The sequence below is a fragment of the Punica granatum genome, chromosome 7 (genome assembly GCF_007655135.1).
Source record: "Punica granatum isolate Tunisia-2019 chromosome 7, ASM765513v2, whole genome shotgun sequence".
In the NCBI taxonomy this organism is placed as follows: Eukaryota; Viridiplantae; Streptophyta; class Magnoliopsida; order Myrtales; family Lythraceae; genus Punica; species Punica granatum.
Genome location: NC_045133.1, coordinates 27,797,853 through 27,824,046, shown reverse-complemented (window position 1 = coordinate 27,824,046; position 26,194 = coordinate 27,797,853). Strand labels below are relative to the sequence as shown.

The following is a 26,194-nucleotide window of genomic DNA, read 5'->3' as shown; positions in this document are numbered from 1 at the left end:
CTTGTCAAAGTAATCTTAATGTCAATGAAAGGGAACAAGAAAGTAGCCATTATTATTATAATTACATTAATTAATGATATTAATCATTCTTAGTTCGGATTATTCACGTACGGCTGCATGTTCAAAAGCATATTCTGCGCATTCTTTTTCTATTCTCACACATTAACTCATGTGACATGTTCCACTAATCAATACGCAACTGTCTAAACATGCCCTTCCATAAGGTAGCCGGGGAAATATTAGAGAATGACACGGTCTAGACATGACGATACGTACTAACGAGATATGTATCCTATCATTTGCATCGAATATTTTTCCATTTTGAAGATGCAATATGTATCCAACTTATCTTCTCTTAAACAACTGAACTACTAATACAACATTGTATTGATATAACACAAAAGTTGTGTGTCTTCCTTTTTTCAAAATATAATGTTGCACATAGATTCATTGAAAGTATCCCGTAATTAAAGTTAAGTTGACACTTCAAACAGATGAGATTCAATTAATAACTGATAATACCTTCTGAACGGACTAGTTGGAAAAATATGTGGCATTCATTGTGCGGAGTGTGGGAAAGCAAAGGCTCCATAGGGGACAGTTAGGGCCCAGTCAAAGCCTGTTAAATTGGGTCAAATCAAAGCACTTTTGTTTTGAAAGATCCTAAAATGGGTGTGTGGGTGTGGGCGAACAAAGTAGCGGGGCAGCTTAGCTCTGGTTAGATTTCCCTGTCACCCAATTAGGGTTACGGGCTGAAGACTCATGGGTCCCATTTTATTTTATCCCATTGTGTCATTGGGACCACCGGTCAGGTGGTCCGAGGCCTTTCCTTCAAAGGCCAGCACAACTTGTTTTATATTTGTTTAAATGCGTTCCTTTCTTGATGCCCCCAATTTTGCCATGTGACCCATCACATAAATGAGTGTCTATCTATCTATCTACCGTACACTCAAAATGATCCAATGTAAGGCCTGAACAAGAACCAACTATGTCTCGAGTTTGGGACGCTTTCGTCACTCCTCTAAGGCTGTAATCGTGAATATTCTTCAATCTTGAATGATGTTTGGGGCGCTTTCGTCACTCCTCTAAGGCTGTAATCGTGAATATTCTTCAATCTTGAATGATGTGTTCGTGAAGGTCATGATGCTAAATTCAACTTTTAAAGTTCGAGAATAAGAAAATCAGAGTTCGATGCATTATTCTTCATAGGACTCGAAGATGATATCGCAATATTCTTGTTTTCATAAGATTTTCTTAAGCTCCTCGTACTTATTTATCCGTGCCATGAGAAGCAAATGTCTAAAGTGGCTGGCTAGCTCAAAGTAACATGAAACACGCTAAACTAACAAGATACGACATTGGACCGGCTAACATTCATTTACGGTGCTCCCGTATCGTACCCACCGGCCCTCTGCCTTAAATCCACGATGTTTCTATAATCCCAAGAATCAACATTCTGGTTCGGCCCTCTCTTCTCGTCCTCATCGTCCCTGGTGACAGCCTCCTTGATCGGCTGAGTGGTCTCTGCAGCCGCCTTCCGAGCTCCATCAATCGTCTTCTTGGCCGTCTCCCCCACCCTATCGGTCATCTCCTTGGCCTTCTCAGCCCCGTCTCTTACCTTCTCGGCCATGAAACCCGTTACACCGCTCGCTCGATCCTGATCAACGTCAAGGGCTTCTTGCTTGGCTTCGTACGTCCCTTGCCTTGTTGGGTCGTTGTTCGATGTACCTGGAGTCACAGCAGGTCCACCTGAGCTGTCCATAGACTCTTCCACTGCATTGCTACCCTGAAACATTTTCCACGCACCATGGAAATTACAAAATCCCGGTCGCATCGACATTGGTCCATCCCGACCGACCAACCTTCGGAAAAACCAAGACCAAAGATGTTTTCCCAGAAAACAGGAGCTTTACCTGTGCACGTTCGAATGCGGTGGAGAAGGAGGCGGCGGCAGTGGCGGTGATGACTTTGCCGGTATGGTGAGCATAGGAGGAGGAGTCTCTAATCAGCAGCTTCAAGTTGGCGGTCAGTAGGCTTCTCTTTAGGGAGAGTATTCCTGCCATTAGTTCTTCTCACCACTTCTGCCTGTTCTGGCTGTTCTTCCAAGTAATAGAAAAAGGAGAGTTTAAGAAATCATCGACGTACGACAGCCAAGAAACTGATGTCTCAATTTCCAATAAAAGGTGGCAATGTCCCCTGTCGCGTCGGTCATCCTGCATGGACTCGGGGACACGTTCTCAACATGCTGAGCTCCACCAGCTCCGAGCTCTGTGGATGGTCATTCTTCCACTGGGAGGGGGCGGGGGCGACCGGGGGGCCAGTTGGATAGAAAAATATAATCCATGAACAGCAACATGGTTCTATGGTCTAGTGGTTAGGACATTGGACTCTGAATCCAGTAACCCGAGTTCAAATCTCGGTAGAACCTTCACCTTTTATTTTTATTTTGGGTTCTCAACACACCGTACGATTTTTCTCTTTTTTGGCTGACCCGAGTAGTCTAGGCTTTGCCCAACTAATTCCCGGGACTCCGTGAATCTCCGACGGCACACATAGTAGGTACGATAGCTCATCTCTATAAGTCCGTTTAAATCGAATTGAGATTATGACATTTTTGCGGTCCAAATATAATAGCAGCAAGTCTACATATGTGACTCGACATACCCCGTGAACAATCCGTATCCAAGTTCTTCACGTTCCCAGGAAGTCGATCTTTTCTTTTGTGCACTAAAACAGCCAAATGATCCATGTATAGTAGAAGCAACATTGCTTATTAAAGGTCCAAGAAGCGAAATCTGCAAAAACATTACAGAGAAGGGAGCAATCTTCTGATTCACTTCTTGTCCTCTTCCTTCATCTTCTTCTCCCACCTGCGCTTCTTGTAGGCGAGCAACATATCAGGCATCTTCTCCATCAGCCTCGCGGTGTTTTCACGCTTCTCAGCGGCTATCCTGTCGCACTTGTGTCCTTTCCGGACATTCCTCATCTCCTTCCTCTCGGGATCAAATGGCCAGTCTTGCCCTGCGAGTAGGACTTCCTTGCGGAGCCTAGCTCTGCGACGAGCGCTAATGCCCAAGGGCTTCCACGCCCCAAGCTCCCAATATCCCCACACTCCCTTGGATAGCTCATCCTTGTATTTCGCCAGCTTTTCACGCCATGGGTATTGGTACTCCCCAATTGCCTTCACTGCTTTCTGTGCAACTTTTCCAGCCATAAAATTTGTTTCTAGTGCTAATCTGGAAGTAAAAACTGAAGCATCAGAGAAATCAATTAACCTCACACCTAATACCGGCATAAGTAAGAAAGATATGTTTGCAAGAAGTTCACAAATATAAAACATGAAGTGATGAATTCCTCATATAGGTGAATGAGTAGAAGAACACTGCTTTTTCCTATTTTCAAATCTTGGGCTAACATTGATAGCCCGGAGTAACATCTCAATTATTCATCCCCACCGTATGACAATTTGAATCTCCCAAAATGCATAACTCAAGATCATCATTGACTCATTAACACTTTCCTCAAACCTAAATTTCTAATGAATGACATTTGCAAACACCGACGACAATTTCTTATTCTGCATAAGAGCGAAATTTTGAGTGTAACAATTTTTCTTTTTCCAAGTATCATAACTGAAGTTTGCGATCTCCTCCACTTCCCAGTGTCCTTCCCACACAACTAAAGGCACGTAGGAGAAATCTACCATCATCGTTGAACTGCAACACCATGACAATATCTATGGGCAACACTGAAACTGCATGCCCTTATATAACAAAGCCAGCTCCATAATGCAGCCAACCCAAATTGGTCGATGGAATCAACCAGGTTGTCTTCCATTGATAATCGAGCGAAAATGAACAGAACGCTTCCTTCTGACAAACGAAAGAACAGCATAAGGTCATCGTTTTCGATGCAGGCAAACATACCCACTTCTCCCCATCCCCTACCTCATTTCACTTTCCCTTCAATTCCCTTCTCCTCAGTGAGGTGTATTCGACAAAAGTTGTTAGCAAACACGAGCAAAACAATGGACAAACTAAAACGCAACCCGCAATCACGCAGCAGTGCAGATCACTGGATAAGCACAACGCAGGCAAGTCTTCTCCATATGAACCCGAGAAGATATAACATCAGCACCTAATTATTCGATTTCAACAAAAACAGATTCACGCAGGACTGTCCTATTTAAGATTAAAGCACTCATTTAGGCATTTCATCCAACACCAGTCGGATTACAACATTTAAATCAGCAATAACTTCCATGAAAGCTAAATTGCACTTCTACTCTGACACGGTAGAAGAAATACAGAGAGGGAGAGAAACCTGCAGAAGCAGCCTCTGAAAACGACGCAACGAACCGAGAAGCTCCTAAGGCGAGGCAATTCAATCCCAGAGAAAACCTACGAAAAAAGTTACAGGAAATAATGTTCGGAAGATGAGTGCTGAGGGGATCGATTCGTCGTATGTGCTCGTCGTCTCACCGCTGGCGGCCGAAATGACGCCGGAGAAGGGGGATTCAGCTGAAGCAAGTCCACTGCTGCTCGTCGGGTCTCTCGGGGGTACCCTGCAAAGAGAAGAGAACCCCGCGGCTCCTCTATTTCACTCAGCTGGCCCTTATCTTTTGCAAAGAATATATATTTGGTCCCTCAACATTACAATATTTTAATCAAACCCTCGTGCTTCCTGATTTTGTTAATGTTGACCTTCCCTCGAGTGAGAATAACAATTTCCTCTCCACAATCCATCTTTGATCAAATAATAACCATATAATAAAAAAGATTATTAGAGTTTATCTTTTCTTAAATAGAATAGTCAGATCAACCTAGCTATGACCGTTTTGCAAATGTTCTTTTTTCCTGAATAATTAGCTTATATCGACCATGATCCAATATTTATAAACTTTTACATAATATAAAGAGATAGTCGTAGCAATTTTTTTTTTGGAGAGACGAAAGTTAATAAAAATATTTATTCATTCATTTAAGAATAATAATATAAAAGACTAAAACCCCTACAATTATACATTGCAACAAAAGATTTAAAGCACTATATAACAACTGAAGTCAAAATGACACTTCTATACTCTTCCCATTACCCCCATCAGTATTACATCAACTGAGACAAAAAACTCGAACAGCTTTACAATGATAACTCTCTCCATAGATATGGAGAGAGAGAGAGGGGAACATTAAAATACATCAAGAAGTTCAACTTTGCTGGAAGCCCTCGAGCCCGACCCCTTCGAGCCAGGATACAACCTGCTCGATCCCCGGCCGCCTCCTTGGATCCTGGTTGGTGCAGTTACAGGCAATACTGAGAACTTCCAAGACCTGTTTCTCGTGGTCTTTGTTTTCCCAAATTGAGGGGTCGATAACCTCCTCCTCCTTTTTCTCTGACCTCATCTGGAACACCCACGATACCAAATCCCGGCAGTTCTTCCCCTTGCAGACCTCCACGGGCCTCCTCCGCGTCAGCAGCTCCAGGAGGACGACCCCAAAGCTGTAGACATCTCCCCTGAAAGTGGCTGTCAATGTCTGGCTGTATTCCGGAGGGATGTAGCCTAGAGTTCCAACCAAATCCGTAGTTACATGAGTATCATAGGGCCGGAGAAGCCTCGACAGACCAAAATCAGCCAAGTGAGCCTCAAACTTCTCGTCCAATAGAATGTTGCTCGATTTTACATCCCGGTGAATGATGTTGGGCTCGCAAACTTTGTGCAAGTAGGCCAGACCACGTGCCGCTCCTTGGGCTATCTTCTGCCTCACGTCCCAGTTAAGGATCGAGCTTCCCTCTTCGCTCTCATGGAGCCAATAGTCTAAGCTCCCATTCTCCATGTAGGAATATATTAGAAGCCTCTCATTCCCGTGCCTGCAGTAGCCTCGGAGAGAGACGAGATTCTTGTGTTGGGCTCTTGAGAGGGCTTCCACCTCAGCCTGAAATTCCCGTTCTGCCTGCCCACAGTCCCCCGAGAGCCTCTTGATCGCAGCCTTGGTTCCGTTTGTGAGGTTAGCTTTGTAGACTAAACCGAAACCACCACAGCCAATAATGTTTGCTTGGTTGAAGTTGCTAGTGGATTTCAATAAATCTCCAACGGTTAGATCTTTGCAGTCAGAGTTCTGAAACAGAACCAGCTTCGATGACTCAAGGACTTCAGACAACCTGTGGGGCCTCCCAAGCTCTTCATTCAACTCATCCATCTGATCATGCACATCCCTCCTTGAGAATCTGAGCAGAACGACTGCTAAGAGGAAAGAAAACCCAAGGCCAAGACTGATCGTAATGACAATAATATTGCCTCGGCCAAACTTATTGACCCGAGGCCTGCCTGACGAGTTACTATGCTTCACACCTGTGCCGTCAGTGATACCAACATTGCATGGAGAATCAATTGTACCACAAAGCCCTGGGTTGCCCTCGAAGCTTGAATTGGGAAAGCTCGAGAACTGCCCTCCCGTAGGAATCGGTCCCTGAAGGTAATTATTGGCTACACTAAACCTTGACAAGAAAGTGAGCCTACTTAATGAAGGCGGGATTGGCCCAACGAGATTGTTATTAGACAAGTCCAAAACTTCCAAGTTCTCCATGTTGGATATCGAGCTTGGTATTGGCCCCGTTATGTTGTTCCTGCTAATATCCAGCACATGGAGCTCTTTCAACCGACCAATCTCGGGCCATATACTTCCGTTGATCCTGTTATTGCTGAGGTATATCGAGGGAGGGAAACTCGAGATCTGGTTGTATTGGAGGCTGCTGGCGCTCTGATTCCTCTTCACATAAAGAGGAATTCCTGCAGAAATGGCGGGATTTGATGAAGTGCAGTTCATGTAAATGAGGCTCTTCAACTCTGTTAAGCTCTTCGGGATCTCTCCTGTGATTGAGTTGTTCGAGAAGTCCAAGTAGAATAAGCTCTCCATCTTACCAATCCAGGAAGGGATATCTCCATCTAAGTGGTTCCATGACAAGTCAAGAACCTGCAACTTTTGGCAATTCAGCAACCAAATAGGGAGTTGGCCCTTAAGAGCGCATTTCCCAAGGGCTAAAACCGTCAGACTGTTGAATCCAGTAACATTTTTCGGGATCTCCTCTCCATGGAAATTCATGGTGAGGATAAGAGTGCTGAGATTGTTACAGTTATGTAGCACGGATAACGCCCCAGATAGATTGACAAAGCTGTTATTTGAGAGTGAGAGGAACAAAAGGGATCTGAGGTTTTTATAACTCTCGGGAATTTCGCCCGTCAGCCCATTCTTTGCTAGGCTTAAAATTTTCAACTCTCGACAGTTGGACAAGGATTCAGGGAGTAGGCCATTGAAGTGATTTGTGGCAAGATCGAGAGTATACAAACGGGGCAATCCCGAGAAGTTAAGATCAATGCGGCCTGTCAAGGAATTGTTTCGAAGATCAAGCACTTGAAGGTTCGAGCACATTGACAAAGACGAAGGCAATGGACCGGAGAAAGAATTGGAGTGGATGATTAACTGTTCTAGCCGGGTAAGATTACCAAAGACATTTGGCAATGGGCCAGAGAATCGATTTCCACACATGTCCAAAACTTTTAGACGAGAGAGCTTACTCAGGTTCTCACTCAATGGGCCAGAGAAATTGTTTGCAGAAATTGATAACCGCTCAAGAGTTGAAACGGAATACAGTGAATCGGGAAGGTGGCCCGAGAGAGCATTGAAGTCCAAATAGAGTTGCTGGAGAGATCTGCTGCAGTTCTCCAAGAACTCAAGCCCACCTGCAAAATGGTTCTTTGACAAATCGAGGATGCGAATGCCATTGGACAAACTGCAGGCATTAGAGCTGAGCCGCCCAGAGAAGGAATTGTTGCTGAAGTTGAATATGACAAGATTTGGGAACTTCCCGAGCTTGACTAAATCTCCAGTCAACTCATTGCTAGAGATGTTCAGCGACTTGATTGAAATTAAGCCAGAGAGAGCTCCCCAAGCGGGTCCAGTGAGCATGTTGTGGCTGAGATCAAGAACTTCTAACAACCTCAAAGAAGAGAGTTCCAAGGGCAATTCGCCTCTCAGATGATTGTAGGAGAGATCAAGCCACCTCAGCTGGTCCAATCGGCCCAAAGACCGTGAAATAGAGCCTCTGAGCCCGTTTTTGGAAATGATCAGCTTGGTGACTCTGCTGGAACTCGATACATTGTCGCAGATGACACCATCCCACTGACAGCAAAGGTGGTCGCTGCTCCAGGAAGTGATGATAGAACCCCCAGTGAGATTCCCTGCGATTTCCCTGAGTGCAGAGAGATCACCCGGGTGGCAGGATTGCACGCACTTTCCGATACCAAAACACGAGCATAATAGAAAGGCCAAGAAGACCCATTTGAGGAAAATTTGACCTCTTGGGGCTGACATGAGGAATGAGCTCGCTGAAGTGATTATTCAGATCGAATCAAGGCCAGTCTTTTCCATAGAGGAACTCACTCACTCGAGGCTGTGCTGAACGAGAGCGAGGCGTGCGCTTTTTTAGTGAGCAAGCACATGGAGAACCCCAAAACTCGACAGCAGCTTGCAACTGAAGCAAAAAGCTGATAGTAATTAACAAATAAACTTTATCAATCCCAAGCTGGGAACAGAGATTCCCAGACCTCGAATCAAGAAACCCAGAGAGATGGGTCCTGACTCCTCACTCAAAGGGCGGATTTTTTGGTACGCATTTCACCAAACAGCTCATGAGCCCCAACAGGAGAACCGACCATTTCAGCAGCGGCTTACAAATAAAGCAACCCCAATTAATGCGAGGAAGAAGAGACTCGAGCACCCTTTTCTCGGAAATCAAAATTCTTGACCCAGCGAGCGCACATATACCAGATCCCAAGACCAGCGGGAATCGACAGAAACAAAAGGAACGAACTTTACCGGCTGAATGGGCAGACGACCCCCGAACAGAAATTCGGCCGGGGAGCTTGAGAGAATCAAAGAGCGAGGACTGAAGGCGAGGGAGGGTCTCTTTCTCGGAATTTCAGAAGACGTTTCTTTGGGCTGGTTTTTCTTCGTTCTTTTTATTTTTTTCCCCTAAACGAACAAGTGAAAAGCAAGGAAGGGAAATGCTGTGGAAAACGAAAGGGGAAGGGACATTTCAAATCAAATCAGAGCAGCAGCAGCAGCAGCGGAAGCAGAGAAAGCCGCAGCACGACAAAGAAGTTTAATTAAATTTTTTTTTAAAAAAAAGGGCAGAAAAGGAAAGTTCTCTCTCTTTCCTGAGCATCCATTCCATAGTTATATATATATATAATATTTGTCAAAAAGAAAACTCCACTAATTCTGTTACGATGTCATATTATTCATTTCTATAGTCAATAATAATATGTTTAAGAAGATCGGATTGCGGCCCATCAGTTAATGCTCGAGTCAGGTACAAATCTTGCCATAACCAAATGTTTCATAAGATATCTCGTAAGCCTTACGTGTTAGCCATGTCCCCGTACATAAAAAAGAGAAATTGCAGCTGTGAGCCGACAGACCGATACTCGTCCGACTCGAGATGTATATATGTTGGGATGACGAAATACTACAGAAGTATCATTGTATAAGAACAAACGTGAATGTATAGTAAATTATCCGCGAGTGTGTCTTTGCTAATTTAAAATCATAATTAGTGAAATAATAAGATGGATTGGATTGATGAATATTATAATTTGGGGGGTGTGAGAGTGTGTTGAAAAAAGAGGACGAAAGAGCTGACTTTTTTGGGGCCGGTTTTCTTTTTGTTTTTTTGTTGGGCCTCAGTTTTCTCTGCGTCCGCTGATAGTCAATACCTACCTACGTTTGTCTCTTCCTTCCTCTCTCTCTCTCTCTCTCTCTCTCTAGCAATAAGAAAATTATGGGATTAGCAGTGGAAAAGTATGGCGTGAGGAGATTGATGATGTTGGAAATGGTTTTTGGTGCGATCTAACCAGGACAACCTGGAAACGAATCCTAACCTCACGATTACATTGTGCGCGTGCAATCCCACATCAATTTACCAGTTCATTAATAATTTAATTAATTAGAGATAGCTTCTTTTTCTTTTTTTTTTATCCCCCTCCCTTCATCATATTGGTCAGTCTTCGAGTGCTTCTTCTACAAGCATAACACTACGTCCATAGATGGACAAGATAAGAAATGATAAGATGATCAGCGATGGGCTCGACCCAAATGCGAGTCTGGCTCGATGAAATGTATTATTGTAACTAGACAATGTATCGATATGTTGTGCAAGGATATGCAATACGGTCAGTGTCAGTACAACACCTCATACGGTCAACCGATGAAAAAAAAAGAGTAATGATGACTTTAATAGAGTCTCTGAAAATTTTTTTAAAAAAGAAAGAAATATAATGATATTTGATGAGTATAAATAGATCCATAAAGTATTAGAATTCACTTAAGTGAAATTTTAAGTTTAAATCTTTTGAATAAAAAATTCACGATTTCAAGAGTTTTATTTTGGACTCCCGCGTCAGACTTTAATCTAAATTAGTCAAGACGTATTGAATTTTTTGATACTACATGTGGTACAGACTAGAAAAAAAAAGATAGTGTTAGGATTATTAATTATTGTAAATGCAATTTAAAAAGAAATTCTTAGTTTTCCTATATGACAGAGATAAAGCTATCTCTCATGATACGAATATAAAAATGATCTGAAAAAAGTGATTAAATTTGAGGTGAGCGATGATAAACCCCATTGAGGTGGAAGGAACTTGATGTACACGCGCTGGAGTTGCAGGTGGTATTAGAATGGGTGAGGCGACTGAAGGTCAAAGGAAATGGGCAAATAGGTTGACGTGAGATTTGACCGGAGATAACCGGTTGGTTTGTGCATGGAGCGGTGAAAGGCGGACGTCACGGGGCTGCTGCTGGCCCTGGCCGTGTGATCTGAGTAAAATATTCTTATTCAATATATATATATATATATATATATTATGTTGTTGGACGACAAATTTCCATTACTTCATTTTTCAATTTCAAATAAAAATATTCAATCTCATAGGGCCCACTAAAATACACATTTGGGTCAACAACTCGAAACCAACTTTCATGTGATTTCACCAAACCCACTCCTCCTTTTTCCTATCACATCGTAATGCAATTCAATGCAATGCGGATATTATTATATCTCGCGATAATAAGCCATCATTCGGCCAGTAAAATTGCATAAAATCTCCAAAATAATAAATATTTCGACTCGGTATTTGCAGTAAGTGGCTTTATTGGTACAATCACAATGCAGACCCATACATAGTTTGATAAAAGAATTGAACATGTAACTTTTTATTTTTGGGCAAAGAATATGTGACACTGCATTTAACTTATTGATATCGTTCGGGAAATCATTGTTTTAATTTTGAATTGATTATTATGTGCTCGCTTATATATTTTGAGGGCCAACTTATATGGGCCATGCATGAAGACAACATAGGCTGCATGCATTGACCATCGAAACTTTTCATATCCACATGTAAATCAAATCAAAGCTCCCAATAAAGTTGGGCCATGTCGTTGATAATTATTACACACAACACTTCCTATTTTCTCCAATAGTGGTTGAGGATTTTTGCTTACTTGCATGGGAAGCAAAAAACATAGAATCCAAAGATTCCATGCTTGACCAAGAATACTCGTTCGACAAACTGTTCTTTATCAACTCGTTTATTTTAAATGTGAGGAACTTCTATCATCGGATTCCTGTATTAACTAGTCCAAGTAGTTTCACCGCAGAGCGTGAAAATATGACTTTTCGGATCGGATGAGTCGAGTATATATGCGATGAACCCAGAGGGACAAATTCTGAGAGGATCATTTGTTGACTCTGATGAGCAGATTTGGTGAATGTAGAGAACTATGAGCTCGAGCTACCAAGACTTCTGAGCAGCAAAAAATTCGAAATTGAATATGGCAAAAGTCTTACACATTAGGATTGCTACAATTAATTAGTACCATTTATGTATCACACACATATATAGATATGTGCATACACTCGTCTTTCAACTCAACACACAGTATATGAACCAACCAATTCGCAGAACACAAGAAGTTCAATTTTCTTACACGCATTTGATCCGAAATGCACTGAAAACGTCAACTTTAGCTCAATAATTAAGCATGCGAGAGAGGTTTGAAATCCCCATATTTAAGATATTCAAATTCCAAGCTCTCATTGAGATATTCAACGAATTACTGTAAAGAAGTTTGTCAAAACCCTAGCTAGATAAGTACATGGAGTTTTCTTCAAAGTCGATGCTCGAGTTTATGATCACCGATTATTCGTCTTCGATAACTTTTGGAGAGCGGCCTTTCCATGAAGCTTGACGAGGAAGCTTTGATACTCAAATTGATGGCACTACCACCATAGAGCAAATGCATCGATTGCAATCATTTTTGTGTTCTTCTTTCCCTTTATTTCTTTGGGGCCTTTAGGGCCTGCTGAAGCTGTTTAAAGTGCATGCACCTGTTTTCCTTTTCCTTTACTCATCAATTGAAAGCAAAAGCTATTCCACGCCCCTTGACATGCTTCCTCTCGTACATTATCATTATTTTCTTTTTCTTTTTCACCGCGGGGCATTCTCAGCTAATCAATTTACTAGTCGATAATAGTTTACCCGACGACGTCTTGGCCACGTGTCTCAAGGTAGTCAGCGGGTTTTGAATTCAATATAGAGCAGATGAAGTCTATCCACGAGTAGTGTTGCGTCAGTTTCTTAGTTGCATAATACTCGTTGTTATATTGTCACGTCCTTAGCCACCTCTCATGGAACCCAATATCCCAATGGGAAAATGTCTATTGGATCACATACGTGTATCATACAAAAGAACGTTCCTCTACGTTAAGGAATCACGATTTGTTTTGGCCAACGATGCTTCTTTTGGAGCCGGTCTATTAGCTTTTATAGAACTTCTCGTATCCTTTTGCATGTTTGAGGAATCGTAATAAATAAGGAAAAATACCTACTTTCGACCGGAAGTGCATATACAGTTAACTTAACCTGGGTGTTATCCTTGCACGAAAGCGACCCTCAGCTTGATCAATCTTCTTTCTTTTTCTTTTCTTGAAGTCGATCCAACACATCCAAAAAAAGCAAAAAGAGCTGTCTATACCCCTTCCCATGTAAATCCAAATCTAACTAAACTTAATTTGAATTTTGAATAAATGAGCTCAACGGGGTTTTTGAAAGGTCTATATATCTGACTATCATGACCAACTTATTGGCTCGTTTTGTTTCATCATGTCCATATACGCGAAGGATCTTCCGCAATGCACATCGAAGGCCTAACTAGAATCGATCAATCAACGTATATATGGATCTGAATAAGGATTTAAACAGAAGTTATTATACGAAAAATTATTAATCCAGTACAAAAATATAAATTAAATGATTTTTTTTCATGTATTATTACATGTACTGCGTGCTCCATATTTTTATAGTAAGGTTAACGTGACATCTCCTGATGAGAGTGATTGACCACGAAAGATTCGGCTGCGACCCAAAATCATTTAATTAAAGAGTCCGCAAAAAAAGGATCCCGGTTCCCGGCACCCAGCGCTCCAATTTGTTTAAGAAACTAACTCTCTCTTTTTTTTTTCTTCTTTTTTTTTTTTGGGGTGAAGAAACAATCTTGGACGCAAATGATATTAATGTTTGCTGACCCAAGGCACACATATCGAATTATAGAAACACAAGACGGCATCTCGAGGTATTTCGGTATTTAAACAGAAAACAAAAATAACCAAACAAAAATCACCACTTAATAATGAAAAACAACACATATGCTTTTAAGCTTGGAGGAGGTCGAGTATGGCAAGGCAAGCCTTACCGACCCTTAACCCCTGTATTTCGAACCCCAACGCTTTGGTGCTGACTGACTTACTGTGAGGTTTTGCTGTGCCGATCAAATACTCCTTGTTTCTGGGCAGAGCAGGGAGTTCCCTAAGCTTTAGGGCTGAGTCTACGACCACAAACTTTTACTGGGCCCAAGCCTCAGATTGCGGCAGCCCAAATCAATCAGTTGGGCCCATACAGATGAAGAAGTAAGCCCACTAATGGCCCAAGGCCCTATAAGACTGAAGAGATATAAAGCAATTTCTTATTTTATTTTTCCAATGGTAATTTATTTTATTTAAGATAGTGATAAGCAAGAAATTACATGAGAAAATCCAATGGAGCAAACTCTAGCACCATGAATGTATAGGTCCGTAATGAAATCACATGAATCGTGCAATGATAATTTTATTTCAATGACTTCGTTATCATTATTCCATCTCTTCAAACATATATGTACTCCTCTAGTCCTCTGTCCTCCTCCTGTTTTTCATGTAGGCATGTGCTCCGACCGTTTATTTTTTCATTGTGCACCAATTAGTATCCGAAAGTCTAATAAGTATTGACTAATCTTATTTGAATCAGTTCAGCTCACTAAAGGTAAAATTCTCGTAATTGTGAATTTTCTCTATTTACAAGTTTTGAACTCAAAACCTTGTTTAAGGGCTACATACACCATTATTTATCCAATTGATTCTTCTAGGTCATGTTTAGTGTGCCGCAATGGAATGGAAAGACATGAAGTGGTTTTTATAAAGTGAAATATAATACTGACAGAAAAATGATCATTTTTTAGTTGAACAAGCTGAAGATGTGGATGAATATATTTAAAAATGATGAACTTATATATCATGACTTCAATTTTTACATATATTTAGATAGGTGAACCTAAAAAAAAAATGCATACTTGAATTTTAGTTCAAATGATAGAATGAGCATTACCTATCAAGTTAGAGAAAAAAAATATAATTTTACTGGAATTCTTTTTCACCTCATAAAAGAGAACAAAAAGAGAAATGGAGGATAGAATAAAATATCCAATCCATTTATTCATTTTAATTCCCGCATACCAATTTACCAAATGTATCCTTGGTTTATTCGCTTCTTCTTTTTTTTGGGTGGAATTATTCGATTCTATTATAGCTTGTGCTTAACGTGCTTGCTTGCAAGAGATGACCTGGGTTAGTAAACGAAAGAAAGGAAAATATATATATGGGCCATGAGATTTCCATTCGCATACTCATGTCCGACACTGGTTTGATCGTGTGCTACTAGTTCAAATATATATATATATATATATATATATATATATATTTCGGTGGGCAGCTCAAATATATGTAGTTTTAATGGCTCAAATCTCAGCCATTTCTCTCTTGTCCGAAAGAATTCCCACTTACCCTCCTCAGGGAGGCCAAAGCCAATTGATTCGTGTATAGTACCAGCCGGGAGTTGTAAGAACATACAAATGATGAGTTCCGATAAGTCCTCGATTGCCCTTCTAGGAGCTTCCTCTACAGGAAAAGGATATCTTCCCATGCGGACGAGGCAAAGAGGCAAGTCCTATTTTCGATCCCGATGATCCTGACCAACCTCTTCAGGTACAGCATCACACTGACCTCCGTCATGTTCGCCGGCCACCTCGGAGAACTGGAGCTAGCCGGGGCCACCCTTGCCAACTCTTGGGCCACCGTCACTGGATTTGCTTTTATGGTGACACTACAAGAAATTTTATATGTAGTAACAAATTTTATTGTTACGAGAGAAATTTTATCACAAGAAAAGTATATTGCTATAATAACGTTAAATTACACTAAATAAAGTCTTATAATGCACATACTTAATATGTATATAGATACATATATATCTATACATATATATTCAATATTGTGTGAGCATCACCAACCAAATATTTCCATAATAGCTAACATATATGTATATACACATTTTCATGTTTTGTAACACACATTATATAACGTTTTTATCGCGAAAATAAGTTTATCACTATAAATTATAAGATGTTATGACCAAACATTATTTTATCACGGTAGTCCATATAGAATAGTTTCACATGAAATAGTGATATAGATGAACAAAAAAGAGAAGTGGAAGAGTTGTCAAAAAAAAAAGAAGTGAAAGAGGAAAATGATAAACAAAAAGAGAAGAGCCATTATAATAAAACGTGTCCTTCAAATAATATATATATATATATATATATATATATATCCCGGCATTCAAAGGCTAGGCATAGAACATTAAAACAAAATCAATGTCCATAAGATAGAACTAGTGAAAGAAACGCTCCACTCATAAACAAGGCAAAGAATATGAGAGAGAAAGCAAGTCCTCCTCCATTTAGCCTCGCACATCCTCAAAGTCCCTACGCAACTCCCCCAGTTAGCACCTCCTCCATTTCCCTATGCAGCTGCCCCAATTGAGCAACAAGTTGACGAAGATGATCAATCAACGCGGTAGCATTTGGAGCAGAACTACCCCTAACCTTTGGTATACCTCCAAAACGAGAAGCCGCTGTATATCCCAAAGCATGCTCAACCTCGAACCTGATTCGGGTCGGGTCGGAGCGGAGCTGGGAGCGGGGCTAGGGCGGAGATGTGGACACATGTAGGTTAATATTTTCCTCCATCCAATTCGTTAGGTCCAAGGCACTACCTAGATCCAAGGAGTCCCTGGAGTCGTCATGTTGCTCAACAACTACAATAGCAACCAAACCACCACCAGCAACCACAGGAGCTACCTAACCACCACTAGTAACCACGGGAGCTACCGGACCATCACCAATAGCAAAATGATCATGCATTGCAGGTTGGAGAAAACTACCAAAATACCTCCAGCAAGATTGGGCAACAGACGCATCTTCGCCTCACTACATGGGTTATAAGGCATGCCTCGGGGTAAGTATAAATAAATAACCCGACCCAGATGGGCAGGTATACAAGCTCTGTCATGACTTTCGATCCATTTCTTGCATAAAGCACACTGGTACTTGTCTTGATCTCGCAATGTATTGATCAAATCGATGATCGCACTCAATGAAAAAAACTAAAAATAAAAACACCAATCTGAATCATGTGATAGACATATCAGGTTCAAAAGAAAATAAACCAAATTGCTCCGAAACCTATAAGGACAAACAAACTGCTCCATTCCATTTTATTCTCTATTCTAGGACATTTAAACAATAATAATGCACGTTGCTCCAATGTAACAGATGAAACAAAACCGACATTCAAATAGTGCTATTCATTCAAATTCTATTTTTTATTTTAGAGCTTCTAAACAATAGTGAAATCACTATAATAAATTTTGTTTGTAGTGGTAAATTTTATTGTTACGAAAGGAATTTTATCACAAGAAAAGTATAATGTGATAAAAATGTTTTGAAACTAGCCTTGCCGTCTGCGGGGATGGTATGGGAGGTGAGCTTCCATGTATATATATATATATATATGTTCAATATTCGGCGAGATCCACCGTACAATATATACACATATGTGTTATGTATGCAATTTCTTGCATGAAAAATTCAAGAAAACAAATACAAATTATCGAAGTACTCGTTGAACACATATCACATCTTTTCAGGCGACATTCACTTATCATTTCATGTTATTATAATTTGCATTAATATCTTTTATGAGAGGAAAGGAATTTAAGGAAAATTATGCTGCGTTTGGTTTCGAAGTATGATTTTAAAATTATATTTTGATTTTGAAAAAGAGTGGTATAAATGGGGCTCACCTTTTGACTTTGTATGAGTTATTTTGTTTTGTTGTAGAAAAAGAGTGGTATAAATGGAGCTCACTCTTTGATTTTATATAAGTTATTTTGTTTTGTTATGCGTAGAATTAAGTTAAAGTATGATTTTAAAATCCTACTTTGAAACCAAACAAGCCATTATTAGTGATTTAATTAATATATGGTTTTGGGTGAAAAGTTTGTCTAGTTATTTCTGAATAATATATATATGTTTCATCTGCAGGTTAGAGTACTGGGCTTTCGAGATTCTAGTTTTACTCGCGGGTTTGATGAAGGATGCGGAAACCACCATGCCTTTGATTGCAATGTGGTAGACTTCGGTCCCGTTGTCTTGGTCTCGGTATCAAACATTATATTCCTTTGTTTTTGTTGAGTGGCACGAATTCTCACCCCAAGACTTGAAGACAATGGAAAAGACCTAGACTGTAGACAGTCGACTGCAATATTGCAAACAGCCAGCTGCAATTTCAATAGGCTGAAGACAGAAGTCACAGACAGTCGACTGCGGTAGCCCACGCAGTTGACTGCAGAAAGCAACAGAATTTCTGAGCGAAATCTAGCATATCATAATCAGATTTGACTGGTATGTTATTTCCTTACTCAGTTGATTTCTTTCTTGTATAAGATATGCTTTTCCTGATTCTTTTCTTCTTCTACAAGATTACATAAAATGGGTGAGAGTAAAGGAGAGATCATCCAGAACATTGTAATCAGGCTTTGGGAAGACATTCTATACTTCACAGCTTCATTACCCATAGTAAAAGAAGAACCGGCAAACCCACGATCGATCCCAACAGTTTTCAAATCTGACCACAAAATGATCATTCCATGTTCATATTGAAGGGTAAATAAGAAACGATTACCTACATGATCACGTACGGATTTAGCGCCGCTGTAAGGTTCATAAAATCGTCTGGTTTTGTTATATATTAATTAGCTTTTCACAAACATCATGTGCATATTCAAGCAAAAAGGGCTGTATACACATATATATATTGCAGCACGAGAGTGTCGAACGAGTTGGGAGCAGGCAATGTAGATCGAGCGAAGAATGCCACGGCCGTGACCATGACGCTATCTGCCATACTCGGCATAACTTCGTGCTCGCTCTAGCCTTTGGACACAACTCGTGGCCCATCTCTTCAGTGACAGTTCCACAACAATAAATGAGTTCGCTTCCATGACGCCGTTGCTTACCATCTCTATAACAGTTAACTCTATTCAAGGCGTCTTAATAAGCAAGATTATTGCATTTCCGAAAGAACAGTGGTAAACCATTCTTTCCTTCACAATTTTTTGCTTTTGGAAGAGAAGAACATATTCTATCAGTATCGACTACTTCATTTCAGGGGTGACTAGGGGGTGGGGTTGGCAACACTTAGCCGTTTACGTTGACTTGGCGACAGTTTATTTGATTGGAATGCTGATTGCTGTTCTTCTCGGGTTCAAGTTAAACCTACGAACTAAGGTGAGGATGTCCATCATGTGTGCACCAACCTAGTTAGCTAGACGTACAATAACCTTGAGCAATCACTTAATTGTGCGACGTACGCAATTTCTTGGATTTTTTCCATTATTAATTTGCTCAATGATTTTCAATATTGTCCGCACGTACGTCTTTGCTGATGCATGCAGGGATTGTGGATAGGCTTAGTATATGGTCTCTCCTCTCAATCTCTCGCTCTCGTGGTCATCGCGCTTCGAGCGAGATGGAGTAGACTCGATCTCTCCATTGGCGGTGACAAGGACGAGAGTCGGGTTATTACTGTATGAGCATTATTATTATATATATGATGAAGGTGCATATGCGTAGAAACTAGTGGAATCGATCGATTTCGATACACTTTTTTTTTATGAGAATAATTTATCGTGTCCTTTTGCATTTTCAAGGAATTGTAATAAATAAATTAAAAAAATCCATAATTTCAGTATGGCATTAACCTAGCTAAGACAAGCGTCCTCACATGAAATTAACTAGCGACGACACTAAGCTCGTTAATTATATATATATAAACGTTGGATTGATCTTCTTTTCTTTCGGCTTGAAGTCGATCCATCGTCAAGAGAGCAAAAAGCTCAACAAAAGGTCATAAGTTGGATATATATAAGATAAACGTGGAGGACTATATCCAATCACCACAACCGATTTAGGCTCGTCTTTCCCATTATGTAGCCAAGAGAAAATTCTTCTTCATCAAAAATTAATTCTCAGCATAAGTAGATCCAAGGCTAAGTAGAATAAAATTTGACATGACATCTCTGAGGGATATATATAGACCATGATGCAGATTTTGTATTGCGACCCTAAAAACACTAATTAAAGAGGAACATATATATATATATATATATATATATATATTCAACTTGTCCGCAAAGGAAGGGTATTGATCACCCCTCTTAAGATGATAAAAAGAATTAATAATATGATACCCCTCGAAGAATAAAAAATTGTTGCATGGCATGGCATTATCAATTCCGAATATATAATAACCCAAAATCTTTAACCCGAATGATATTAATATTTGCCGGTCCAATGCACGCAGGTCAAAGTGAAAAACACTGTTTACACCCATTTTCCGTAATTCGTAAAGTTTGCCGAGCCGTGGTGTGTGATCGGTAATTTCGGCAATTCTCCTGAGCTTTTGGGACGTGTTGGTCTGAGTTTGGTGGACGGGCCGTGATTATTTGTGCATGGGCTGAATTGATTGCTAGCCTAAGTGGAGAAAAATGGCTCAAGAATGGGAGGTCCATTATCGAGGGTCAAGGCGAAGATCGCAATTCCTTCACCAACGGTTGCCGACGTTGTTGAAGGAATTTGGGGTTTCACTTAAGTTAGTGGACTTTCTCAAATTCACAACTCAATTTGTTGAGTTGTACTTCACCGAGAGTAATAAGTTGCCTCACGGGCCACTTGTTTATTTTCGGGATCGAATTCGTGTTCGTGCGTGGATATTAGTGGAGAACTCTAGACGGCTAAATCTCCGAACCATGAAATCGTCCGAGGCGCACTTTAACCGTCGTGCGATCCCACGGATTTCTAGGGTTGTGGCACACACTTTGTTTCTGTGAGGTCGACTAGTAACACGTCAATTATTGAAACCGCTTCCCGACACGTCCGCAATCACCACATGCATGGCGAATTGGTATCTTGACATTTTTGACGCGATCAACGGAAACCATAACCATGAGATGGCATCTCGAGTCAGATGACGTGCAATAGTAAATCGGGAAAAAACAATATATAATTTCTCTACTTGGAAGAGATTAAGTCGACCGCTAACTCATTGGTGGTGTACCACTTCCCGTGACGTTGGCCATGTCAATTGCGTATTCCTGGCACCCGAGAGCCCCACAAACGGGCGGTCCCAAAGCTTAGGATGTGCTACACACCTTTTTTTTTTTCCCTTTGCAGTGGACTGAGGTGACGACACACTTTTGCCAGTCTCAAGCTTCATAAAATATCGCGCAGCCCTAGACGGTGAATATTCGACACAGCTATCGAAAAGTTAATTTTTATGCAGACTGGCTGGTTCGATGGTGCTTTAACTTCCCAGAGGATTATCATTTCCTAGACAGACAGACCTCCCCCTGGAGTTACAGAAATCTTGCTTGGTGACTGTGAAGGGGCTTCCATAACCAGGTTTTGTATTGTTTGATTTTCTTTTCGATTTTTGTTTGTACTCTGTTGTCAGGCTTATGCCTCCTCCAACTATATAAAAAATAAATAAATAAATAAATTCCGCGCAGCCCAATTGGGTCCATCCAACTAAAGAAGTAAGCACATTAGAGGCCCGAGGCCCCATAAGACAATCCGAAGAATTTCTTCACCTTGTGGTCACCGAATGTGTATGCCATCCTGCGAGGAGAAGTTTGAAGCAATTTTTTAAATAGGAAAATGCAGTTTGCTCCCAACTGTAGCGCTTAATTGCAAAGTACTCACCGATCTTTAAGGCCCCTTTTAAAATTTGGGTTTGATTTTAGAATCGTGATTTTGATTTTAACTATACCCATAACAAAACAAATTACACTCATCAAAATTAAAATAATGGGCCCCACCCATAAATATTTACACCACTCCATTTTAATACAACTCCATAATTACAATATTCTCAAATGAATGTGGGCCTGCAAGTTTGACCAAATACTTCGTAAAATCACAATCAAAGTCAAGTTAAAATCAAACCTAAATTTCAAATGCCACCTAAAATTTTGTACATTTTTTTGGGACTTCTTCTCTGGCCAAAAATTTGATTTATTATTTTATTAATTTCATATTTTAGAAAATAATCACAAAATTCAAAAAAAAAATAGAGAGGAGAGAAGAAGGACCATAACATTAAGGACAGAGAAGGGGAGGGAGAGAAGGGGCGGTGGTAGTCGGCCATCCCCGCTCAAGGCCCAAACCGGCAACCTCGTTTGGGGCGGCGATGGCCAAGGGAGAGCCACCGCCCGCCCCCTTTCTCTCCCTCCCTCCCCTTCTCTCTTTCTAAAACTCAAATAGAAACAACGATCGTAAGGAGTTCTATTGAAATCAATAAGTATGGGTCCGCCTACCATTCACACCCTAATAAATGGAGTATGATATCTATATAATATGGTAGATTGAGCTCTCCAAAATCGATCCACAATTGGTATAGCATAACCCAATATTGAGTAACCCATATAAATTGATATTAGATATCCCTATTTCAACATCAATCAAGAATGATTGAACTTTTGAAATCCCTCAACCTAGGAACTAGAGTTTTAAAAAGAGAGAGGAAGAGGGGAGGGAGAGAAGGGACAATGGTGGCTCGTCTCTGGCCTCCACCACCCCAAGTAAGGTAGCCGGTCGCCTTAGAGGTTTTCTCTCCCTCTCCCTCTCTCTGTCCTTGACCTTTCGTTCATTCTTTTCTTTTCATTCTTTTCATAATTTTTTATTTTTAAATATTATTTTCCAAAATATGAAATTAAGAAAATAATTATAATTTTTTTTGGGTCGGAAAAGTGGTGAGAAAAGTAATCCGAGGCGCACTTTACTTCTTTTCAAGTGCTCCCGTTAGTTTTTATCAAACAAGACCTTACACCTGTCACTTCATCCATCTTAATTTCAATAAAAAGTAAAAACTAGCCATCCAATTTGGGAGAAGTACGGAGGACTTTGGTAGGCAGAACCCAAACTTGCCTGAGCGGGCTTGTTACTGGTCTAAGGTCCGCACACTCTGTGGGCCGACGGGGCAGTTCCAAGCCCAAGTACAAATCATGAGTATTAAGCCCATTAATTAATTGCTTTCCACTTGTATCCAATCTGGTTTCATAAGATTCCCTCTTCATTCATTTATTCATTTATTTATTTACTTACGATGGAGGATCTCATAAGACTAATACAAGAATAATAATAATAACAAAGAAGCAAGTAATCACATCATAAAATTTTTAGAATATCAAGCGGAGATGTGGTATTATACTCCCTTTTCTTTTTTCTTTTTCTTTTTTGAATGTAGAAATCCCGCATTCCAAGCCGAATTCTGCGTACTGTCTCCACCACCTATATTCGTAAAGTCTTGTATATAACAAGTATATCACGTGTTACATATCACAAATCAATAGCAGTCCAACATATTAGTATAAATTGTCACAAATCTGCAACACATTTAAACACGTGGTTTGTTCGTGCACCATCCACATAAACTTCAAAAGAGATTTATTCCTTCTAGGGTGGCATCAATCGTTTGATCTCTAATCGGATCGCTAGCACGAATCCCGCGAGTAGCCCTGCCCATGCAAGGTACGGATCTCGCATGACTGACTGCATGGCTCGAAACCGGCTTTCCATTTGTCAAACGTTCAAAGGGGAAGATCGCACCAAGAGCAACATTCATGGTCTCACCGGTAAAATTGGTCTGGCCGTAACGAATTAACTAACTTCACGAAATCCTTAAGGTTTCAAATGAGGGGTAAAAAAAGGACAAAAGGGGCTACCACTTCCACTTCTCTCGTGTGCGTAAATCTCAATCTCCTTTTTGATCTCTGCCTAACTGTCCATTGGAGACTCAGACAGACATTGGAAGATCTCATCGATCGACCAAAACATTCGCATAGTCCCGACAAGTGTCAAACTCTCTTTGAACAAGAAGAAGCCTTTAATTAGCGCATCTCTCTCCTTTGTATCTCCCATCTATATATATATATATATACACAGACATTAACACACCCATATCATTGAGACCACGTAATCTTCTCTATCAGAGCCTCATCTCTTATCTCTCACCCCTCTCTCTCTCTCTCTCTCTCGCTCGCTCTGTGTGTGTAGATTACATATATGGAGTGGCACAGTAGTAAGTTGTCTCCGAGCCTCGGCTTGCCGGCGATCGTCTTCACGCTCTGCTACTGTCTCTTGACCTCCACCGCCGCCGCGAACAAGTTTAATGTCGGGGGGAGGAACGGGTGGGTCGTCCATCCTTCCGAGGATTACAACCAGTGGTCCGGCAGGATGCGGTTTTTGATCAACGACACCCTCTGTAAGTCGTCACGACCCGAGCATGCATGGAAAGTTATATTTCTTTGTGATCTACGTTGAGATCTTAGGATTCATGTCGTGGTGTGATGTCGTTGTGATTGCTCCGGCACAGACTTCCGGTACACGAAAGGCGAGGACTCGGTTTTGCTCGTGAACAAGGACGACTACGACAAGTGCAACAAGAAGAACCCGATTCAGAGATGGGATGACGGAGACACCACGTTCGCTCTCGATAGGTCGGGCCCTTTCTTCTTCATCAGTGGACAGGACAATCACTGTCAGCAGGGACAGAAGCTCATCGTCGTCGTCTTGTCCATTAGGCGGCCACCTGTGGTTCCGGGAGTGCCTCCTCCACCGACAGGTCAGACTTGATCAAATACTGATCATTACTAGAGCCAGCCAGTACTACATATCATCTTACTCAGATGGGTTATTAAATCGCGCTAGGCTAGCTATAGATTGATATTCATGTTGCAGGATCAGCTCCGGGCACTTCGCCGCCGGCACCAGGAACTGGAGCAAAGCCACCAGCTCCAGGAACTTCATCTCCGCCATCACCAGCTCCGGGAGCGATGGCACCGGCTCCGGTCATATCAACACCGCCACAAGCTCCTGGAGCAGCAGTTCCCGCCGGAGCCCCTGGCACGTCACCACCGGCAGGTCCCGCCCTGTCACCTTCAGTCGTACCAGGGCCTGCCGGAGCCCCTGGCACATCACCGCCGGCAGGTCCCGCCCTGTCACCGTCAGTCGTACCAGGGCCTGCCGGAGCATTGCCTCCCGGGACTTCACCGCCAAGTCCACCAGGCAGTACTGCACCATCTGAGTCAATATCTCCTTCTGGATCAGCAGTACCCCCTGGGTCTCCATCTTCTGGCTTGCCTGCCAACGGCACAGGTACGCCGACTTCACCACCGGGAAGTTCATCGGCATGGGCTATCCGTTCTACAGGATTTGGCGCGTCCGGCGTCGGTCTCGTGCTCGCTATGCTTTTATGGGCAACTTCATAATTAAAGATTAGCTTGAAACTAAGGAATTATTAGTCGATGGCCTAGCTTATTGTAAAATTTACATTGTTCTTATGTCTGTGATTTTGTTAGTTGTCCATATATTCACTTCCTCGGGATATTTTTTTTAATTTTAATGTCTTATGATTTATTCTTTTTTATTTTTTTTCCATTGAGGATTTGTGTATGGATCTGAATTTATTTATCTTGTCGTTTTTATTTCTTCTTTTTTTTTTTCCCTGAGTTGTGTTGAATGATTCAATACTTTAATTTTCTGCCGCATACGAAGCATGTTACCTGTTGCGATTGATAATTCTGGACCGTCTTATATAGCATCTGCCGACCAATTGCATTTCCACGCCCTCGAATCAAACGTGGTGGTCTAATCACGAGCTCCGGTCGTGATAAAAAAAAAAGTCAGCGATATATATATATATATATATATATATATGATTTTCATCCCGAAGCGATTAAAGAAAACCAACTTTAAAGTATCCTTAAATCTCTAGAATGTTGTTGGAGAATTGCAAAGCTAGCAATTAAGAACATTATCAGTAATGTGAGTATTGGATTATCTGGCACCTCTCATTTTCGTCCCTTCTATCATTTTCTGCTGGAAGATTATTTGGCTTCTTTTATCTCTCTACACGTGTTCTGGTTTATGTATTAGGGGGATTAACATTAAATGCTCTTATGAAATTTAATACTAACGGGTCGATCAATGTGAATTTAATTGAGACGTGGAATCGAACGATTCAAATTTTATGTGGGCCTCGCCTGACATGACAGCTTCATCATGGACTGGGAATGGGATGGACCGTTCTGACATGAAGGACGAAGGTAGCAATGCAAAACGTTCCACAGCCACGTAGTCCCTCCACGTCCGGCAAAAGGACAATTCAGTCGGCTGTTAGATTTGACGAAAAAAAGTGGAAGGTCTGCTCATAGCCTTTATTCACCTCCCCCACCACCATCAACGTGTTTTCTCACCATCTACTTTTACCCTTTAAAAAAAAAATTTCTCATCGAGAAAGGAGTTTATGTCGAAAAAAAAAAGTGACTCTCATCGATAAGGACCCGTTTGGTTAATAATTTTTTTTT

At 41.1% G+C, this 26,194-nt stretch overlaps 4 protein-coding genes, 1 non-coding gene and 1 pseudogene across 6 annotated transcripts; 3 read left to right on the top strand and 3 right to left on the bottom strand.

Annotated features, from left to right (window-relative positions):
* Positions 1-1,209: 1,209 nt before the first annotated feature.
* LOC116215156 lies at positions 1,210-2,227 on the bottom strand. The gene is made up of 2 exons (XM_031550758.1): positions 1,914-2,227; positions 1,210-1,786 (listed from the first exon to the last, which is right to left on the bottom strand). The coding sequence occupies exons 1-2, from the start codon at positions 2,061-2,063 to the stop codon at positions 1,379-1,381; spliced, it is 558 nt and encodes a 185-aa protein (XP_031406618.1). The 5' UTR covers positions 2,064-2,227; the 3' UTR covers positions 1,210-1,378.
* Positions 2,228-2,356: 129 nt separating this feature from the next.
* Positions 2,357-2,428, top strand: TRNAQ-CUG. The gene has a single exon. It is a non-coding gene; the product is annotated as a tRNA-Gln (tRNA).
* Positions 2,429-2,572: 144 nt separating this feature from the next.
* Positions 2,573-4,630, bottom strand: LOC116215157. Of its 2 annotated transcripts, none has more exons than XM_031550760.1 (3): positions 4,482-4,630; positions 4,324-4,400; positions 2,573-3,249 (listed from the first exon to the last, which is right to left on the bottom strand). In XM_031550760.1, exon 3 carries the CDS (start codon positions 3,212-3,214, stop codon positions 2,834-2,836), a length of 381 nt encoding a protein of 126 aa, XP_031406620.1. In that variant the 5' UTR covers positions 3,215-3,249; positions 4,324-4,400; positions 4,482-4,630; the 3' UTR covers positions 2,573-2,833. The 2 variants fall into 2 exon arrangements, with proteins under 2 accessions (XP_031406620.1, XP_031406619.1); XM_031550759.1 differs by having other exon boundaries at positions 2,581-3,236; positions 4,482-4,629.
* A 325-nt stretch (positions 4,631-4,955) lies between these two features.
* Positions 4,956-9,119, bottom strand: LOC116213714 (phytosulfokine receptor 2). Its single transcript, XM_031548751.1, has 2 exons — positions 8,874-9,119; positions 4,956-8,529 (listed from the first exon to the last, which is right to left on the bottom strand). The coding sequence occupies exon 2, from the start codon at positions 8,367-8,369 to the stop codon at positions 5,208-5,210; it is 3,162 nt and encodes a 1,053-aa protein (XP_031404611.1). The 5' UTR covers positions 8,370-8,529; positions 8,874-9,119; the 3' UTR covers positions 4,956-5,207.
* A 9,141-nt stretch (positions 9,120-18,260) lies between these two features.
* On the top strand, positions 18,261-19,444 carry LOC116214597 (annotated as a pseudogene).
* Positions 19,445-23,770: 4,326 nt separating this feature from the next.
* Positions 23,771-25,312, top strand: LOC116214872 (early nodulin-like protein 2). The gene is made up of 3 exons (XM_031550355.1): positions 23,771-24,090; positions 24,202-24,450; positions 24,567-25,312. The coding sequence occupies exons 1-3, from the start codon at positions 23,892-23,894 to the stop codon at positions 25,094-25,096; spliced, it is 978 nt and encodes a 325-aa protein (XP_031406215.1). The 5' UTR covers positions 23,771-23,891; the 3' UTR covers positions 25,097-25,312.
* The last annotated feature ends 882 nt before the right edge of the window (positions 25,313-26,194 follow it).

Excerpts from the sequence above, each read along its gene's own strand:
- LOC116215157 (XM_031550760.1), bottom strand. The coding sequence starts at position 3,214 with ATGGCTGGAAAAGTTGCACAGAAAGCAGTGAAGGCAATTGGGGAGTAC.
- LOC116214872 (XM_031550355.1), top strand. The coding sequence starts at position 23,892 with ATGGAGTGGCACAGTAGTAAGTTGTCTCCGAGCCTCGGCTTGCCGGCG. Across the intron at positions 24,091-24,201 it reads TTTGATCAACGACACCCTCT|ACTTCCGGTACACGAAAGGC; the intron begins GTAAGTCGTCAC and ends GCTCCGGCACAG. Across the intron at positions 24,451-24,566 it reads AGTGCCTCCTCCACCGACAG|GATCAGCTCCGGGCACTTCG; the intron begins GTCAGACTTGAT and ends TTCATGTTGCAG.
- LOC116215156 (XM_031550758.1), bottom strand. The coding sequence starts at position 2,063 with ATGGCAGGAATACTCTCCCTAAAGAGAAGCCTACTGACCGCCAACTTG. Across the intron at positions 1,787-1,913 it reads CCGCATTCGAACGTGCACAG|GGTAGCAATGCAGTGGAAGA; the intron begins GTAAAGCTCCTG and ends AAAATGTTTCAG.
- LOC116213714 (XM_031548751.1), bottom strand. The coding sequence starts at position 8,369 with ATGTCAGCCCCAAGAGGTCAAATTTTCCTCAAATGGGTCTTCTTGGCC.